The following is a 6,121-nucleotide window of genomic DNA, read 5'->3' on the forward strand; positions in this document are numbered from 1 at the left end:
CTTTGTAATTTTTGTTGAAAGCTGTACCTGACATAATGGGTAGTAGGAACTGAGGTAAACAGGTCTTTAGAATGAGGTTTTATATTAATCTGGCCAGGAGTTGGGCTGTGTTTAATGTTTGCTGTAGTTTAGGTGCTAGAGCTTCTAAATTTCTCTAGTGACTTTGTTTCTATCTCCTCTGTTGACTTTGGCCTTCCCTCAGTACTGCTCTTCAGAGAAAGTCTGCATTTTGCAGTTATAACCCAATGTTACTATACAGAAGCCCCTTTGGTATAGTGCTAAGGCATGGGAGAGAACTCTAATTTTATGATTAAATCTAAGTCTTTTAATGGATCTATTTTCCTGGGGTCCAATCTTCACAGGTGTTTCTTATCCCCTTAGGCAGGAAGGCCAGAGGTGCCTGGGGTGAGAGAAATGCCCTTCCTCCAGGTAGGATAAGACTCTGGTAATCTTTTCCCCTGGATAGTAGACCTTTGTAATGGAGAACAAATATATTCTGGGTGTATTTTACAGTGATTAATTATCCCCTTCTACTGCCAGAGCAACAAGCAGATCTTTCTTGGCTCTCAACCATGAGAATCTGCTAACGTTTCTCAAGGTAAAACCTATAAAAGTATCAGTTTCCCCATAATTGTGGGCCTCAGAGTTTCTCCCTCTCTTGATAGTTTACTCTCAACCTACAGCAATTTGTCAAAATTACCATTTAGGTATTCCTACCAGTTACAGCTCCAAGGGCTTCTGTTCCAGGTAAGCAGGTTTGGCTGTGGCTTTCTGGATTCACCTGTCTCCCCAGATTTGGATGGGAGTTGACCCTGCAACTTCAGTTCTTTGACAGTTCCGAGAAAAGTCATTGGTTTTCAGTTTGTTCAACTTTTTCGTGTTGTAAGGACAGGAGTGACAACTTCCAAGCTCTTTACATGTCAGAGCTGAAACCCTATGTTAGTGTTTTAATGATTAACAGCCAGTGAAAATGTTCCCTTTTCTGCAACAACAGCTGGAGAAATACACATGGTCTGATATCAATCTTCAGGCACAGCACCCATGCAGCTTCTCACATCTCATTGCCCCCAAAGGCAGGGCTGTGAAAACGTGAACATTCCTATTGCCAGAATGCTTTCTTGGTCCCTTCCACCCCTGGAGATTGTTTTTATTAATGTGAGCCTTCTTTCTCCATTTCTAAATGGTGGACTCCGAGAGATTGATTCTCGTGTTACCATCTCACTGCAGAGCCTGTAATGTTTTTTTTAAACATTTGAAATGTGTTTTTTCTTGTCTTGCTTTCAAAGACCAACCCTTATTTTCCGGATTATTGGTGAATGACAGAAGTTATATTCATTTGTTTTATTCACTCGAGTGTTCATTTATTTTATAACTACTGGTTACTTCCCAAACGCAAAATGCCCCAGCTATGTCCCTGAGAGATATAAAGTCCAGAATTCTCTGACATTCCAAGTGGGAAGCTGTATGAGAATGACTATACTACAGAGCAATTTATGATACTGAGAAACAATTTGATCTGGGAGTTACATATAGGAAGAGATTAAATTTACCTAATGTAACCGGGGTATCAAGATTTGATGTCAGAGCTTGATCTGTCAGAGTCCAGACAAAAAACTGGAGGTACACTTAAGTAAGTTAACTAAGAAGACTTTAATAAAGGGATTACTGACAGAAGTCAATCAAAGGAAATTAGAAGGAAAATCTAAGACTACCCAACAAGAGATGGTGATACATCTCAAAGCTAGCTACAAGGGAGCTGTTTCCACAGCCAGGCCTCAAGGGGACAAGGGCAGAGCACATTACCAGAGCCCAGAAAGAAATCTGTGGGAGTTGTACTTCCAGGAGATGGCCAGGAGTTGTGGATTTTGGTAGGAACTGCAGCCATTGCTAACCTAAGGCCTGGCAGGGAAGAATGGGGGAAGAAACGTGCCAACCCCACTCTCTTCCTGCTTCCTGACTTCCTACTGGTATTTCCCATTGGCTGAACCCAAATGAAAATCAGAGAGCAAGCCCACAGAGGTCAGCTTCCTGGAGTGCAAAGAGGATCGGGAAGGATGAAAAGTTAGTCTGAAAGAGCAAATGGAGGATACCCAGTCCAAAGAGAGTCTGCACTTCTGGAATCTGGGAGGAAGAATCTCCCAGGGCTCTGATGGCTACAAGGCCTTGATTTGAGGTGGGAGTTAGATGCAAAACACGTTGAAATCTGTTGCCACTTCTATTGCCACCACATCTTGACTCTCTCTGCACACTCATCTGAGCTCTCACATCCAGGGAATGATCTCTGAAGCAGTATAAATGGTTCTAATATTTGATTTTTTTTTTTCAAGATTTTGGTGGAGGAAGATTGAAACTGGTAGCAAAGATTCATTTTTCTCTCTTACAGCCTTCTAGCAGCAAGAGGAGGAAACCGTAGAACTGCCAACGTGGTGGCCCATGGCTTTGCCAATCTTTTAACTCTGGACAAAAGGACCCTCCAAGAAATTCTAATGCATTATCCAGATTCTAAAAAGCTCCTTATGAAGAAAGCCAGGTATAACCTTTAAAACCCCATTAGAGAGGAGTTGGTTTTACTTTGTAAAATCTAAGATGAGAACTGTGCTATGGTGGGTACAATCAACTTTATCCATGAGATTCACTTAACAAACAACTGTTTATGCAGTTATACATTGAAAACTTCACTGATTAGGAGAAATGATAGTATTTCTCGTAAGTTTTTCCATAACTCTCACAGTGCTATCTGAAATGGCCTTTCTGTCTTGTCCACAGAGTGCTTCTAAAGAACAAGGCTCCAGGCACAGGGACAACTTGTCCAAATAAAGGACTTGCCTTTCTCTTCCCACCAAAGCAAGAGACACCCAAAATGTTTAAAGGTCTCCTGGGAGGCTCAGGAAAAGCAGGTCTTGCAAGACTACTCACACTGAAGAGAGAACAAACCGTTCTGGTAATAAGGCAGAGGGAAAGGAGGGCTGTAACAGAGACCACTGGACTAAAGACACCCAGACAAGCTCCTACTTTAATTCCATTTCAGACACTGGGATAATCTGGATTCATCTAATGCAAATAATTAATACTTTGTATATAGCACTTACTATTTTACTGTATGCCCATATAACATCACATTTAATCCTCACGGGTTTATTATGGATAGTTTTAATGTATATATACGTAAATACAGTCGACCCTCATTTTTGTGGATTCTGTGTTTGCAAACCTGCCTACTCACTAAAATGTGTTTGTAACCTCAAAATCAATATTTATGGTGTTTTGGGGGTCATTCGCAGACATACATGTGCAGAGCAGCAAAAAATTTAAGTTGCTGGAGGCACATGTTCCCAGCCGAGGTTGAACAAGGAGACACTCTACCTTCTTGTTTCAACTCTCACACTGTAAACAAGTGACCTTTTCATGGTTTATTTATTGTCATGTTTTTTGCATTTTTGTGCATCTCCCCCCACAACAATGTTAAAAATGGCCCCCAAGCATATCGCCAATGCGGCACCTAGTGTTCCTAAGCACAAAAATGCTCTGATGTGCCTTACAGAGAAATATGTGTGTTAGATAATCTTCATTCAGGCATGAGTCATAGTACTGTTGGCTGTGAGTTCAGTGTAATGAATAAACAATATATATTAAATAAGGTGTCTCTAAACAGAAATGCACATAAAACAAGGCTATGTATTGAGCAGCTGACAAAAATGTTGTAGCCCGAGGCTTGTAGGAACCTAAACCTGCATTACCCTTAGGGGACATAGGTCAGGGTTTGCTAACAGTGTTTGTGGCAGCTTTATAGAACAAAACTACCATGAATAATGAGGATCAACTGTATATGTATAGACATACATATACACCTATAAATATATGACATTTTACCAGTAAGCTAATAAACATTTTCACTAATATTCCTTCAATTACTATCACTAATGTTTAAAGTCAGAAATAACCACATAGATGGCATCCAAGTTTTTATGTTATAGATGAAGAAACTAAGATCCAGATCAATGTATTTGGATAAGATCACAATCAGTGACAGAGCAAAAGCTATTACTCGGGTATTCAGACTTCCACACCTACACCAAGCTGTCTCCCAATTCCTAGAAATGTCAAGAAACTCAAATGTTATTGCTTTTCTCTTTTTTTTTTCATATTTCTTTGATTCTCATGATAAGCTTATGAGGGCAGATACTGAAAAACAGAGCAGGAATTCAGGTTTTCTGAATCTAGTCCTTATGCTAACTCTAAAACTGTAAGAAATGGGAGGCTGTGGTTCTTTCAGGAAATTGGTAAAGCAAATATTATAAAAGTCAGTCACACTCAATAGGCTAAAACTTGCCTCCTCCTTTGCCACACACACAACACTGCGATGAAAATCAGTGTATACCAAATGCCTTATTTAATTGGCATAGAAGTAATACTTTGTGTATAAGGCTTATGGGGTTAAAGAACTATGTAAGTCAGTATGTTAAGTAAGGCTCTCAACTTCATATGTACACATTCATACCCGGTACAAGCTTCTCTCAAACTGATCTCAAGCATCACCAGTAAAGAGCATAGTATATTTTTCACTATGAAATTTCTACAGATGACACTAAATACAACAGGTTCTAAAGCCATATCAAACACCCATGGGACAAATGGAGAAGACTGTACTAGGAAAGAGATATGAATTTCTCCCTGAAATTCTCCCATAAACTTATGCAGGAGGAACACCAGAGATTCTAGAGTATTTATATGGTATTTGGTTAATACATTGTTATTAAACGATAAATATTTAAAATTTCATCTTCATGACATAAGTAAGTAAATATTTAAAAAGCAAAGAGTCCTGAGCACTAAGTCTAATAATTCAGAGACCATGAGGGTCAATAGGAAGTGAATTCCTTGGCAGGGACAAAAACGCGACGTGGACTAACACCGAATTCAAATGTGACAGCTCAGCCCCATTCTCCAGCACATCAGAAAACTTAGTTAAATGATAGTCAATGGCAGACATGATTCCCTTATTAACTTAATTCAGACAGTCTTTGTCTTAGTGGTGATCCTTAGCTATTGCATATTAATCAAAAGACTCCAATGTCCTTGATTATGATTTCAATACCAATTCTTTTCAATAACTGTTGCTTCTAGAAAAAAAGTGAAAACTCCGAAGGAGAAGAGGATAAAGGAAAAATATATGAAGATAAAGGAAGAGAGCCAGCAGAGAAACCACTTGAAACATCCAAATGTCGAACAAGTTCTATTACAACAGAGGAAGCGCCCCAGTCAATTAGAAGGGCAGTTTTACCCAGAGGAACTACCCGTCAATCACTCATCATCAGCATAGATCCTTCTGCGGAGGCTGGGGAAGAGGTTCTGATGATTGAAGTCAAAGAAAAGGCTAAGCTATAAATGTTTGATTATCTTCAGATACAATCTAGTTAGTTCCCAAAGAGTCTGTAGTCAGGATGGTAGCTTAAACTAATGAGAGGAAAAGACCTTGCCGGGACCCTTGAGAAACCATAGGCAAATCCCTAGCTTAGTTTCTAGGATTTATCTGAGAGTGTGATCTTCTGCAGTGGCAATAAGAAGATTATTAAAAAACCATCCCTATTCTCCGTTGTCATTAGCTTTGCGCAATTGTTATTTCTCCTAATTGTATATAGTAGGTTATTTTTCTTCCGTTCTTTCTTGATGATGTTTCTTCTCTCCATTTTGATTAGGTTGGTCTTGGCTCTGAAATGATTCACTAACTTTTTCTCTTAATTGTGTGTGTGTGTGTGTGTGTGATTGTGTGTGTGTGTTAAAGTCTTGCATCGCACTGTTAGTCTTGGTTAAACGTTCCATGTATATGAATTTGTCTCTTACTTTGGGAGTATGAGATTTTAATAAAATGTCAAAAGTTGGGTGATTTTCATTCAAGGCAGGGTGATGAGTCAGTCAAGTATCAAATCAACCCAGCAGCTGGGACTGAAAGGAAGCAAACAAGGGAGCCGATGGATGTAAAACCCACCTTGCAGAGGATTCCTCTGAAGAGCACTGCTGGTCAGCAGTACTAACAAACCCACAAGCAAAATCACATTGCAGCAACATGTTGGAAAAACTGTACCCTTTACTAAAGAAACAAACTTTAATATTTTCCCTCATA

At 39.4% G+C, this 6,121-nt stretch overlaps 1 protein-coding gene across 1 annotated transcript in view; it reads left to right on the forward strand.

Moving 5' to 3' along the window:
- The window catches only part of CNGB3 (cyclic nucleotide gated channel subunit beta 3), a 150,847-nt gene extending 145,275 nt beyond the window's left edge, over positions 1-5,572 (forward strand). The window contains 3 exon segments of the mRNA XM_007176107.2: positions 2,384-2,530; positions 2,767-2,941; positions 5,125-5,572. Coding sequence (XP_007176169.2) covers positions 2,384-2,530; positions 2,767-2,941; positions 5,125-5,385 — 583 coding nt within the window. The 3' untranslated portion in view covers positions 5,386-5,572.
- The last annotated feature ends 549 nt before the right edge of the window (positions 5,573-6,121 follow it).

Source organism: Balaenoptera acutorostrata, chromosome 17, assembly GCF_949987535.1.
Source record: "Balaenoptera acutorostrata chromosome 17, mBalAcu1.1, whole genome shotgun sequence".
Taxonomy (NCBI): Eukaryota; Metazoa; Chordata; class Mammalia; order Artiodactyla; family Balaenopteridae; genus Balaenoptera; species Balaenoptera acutorostrata.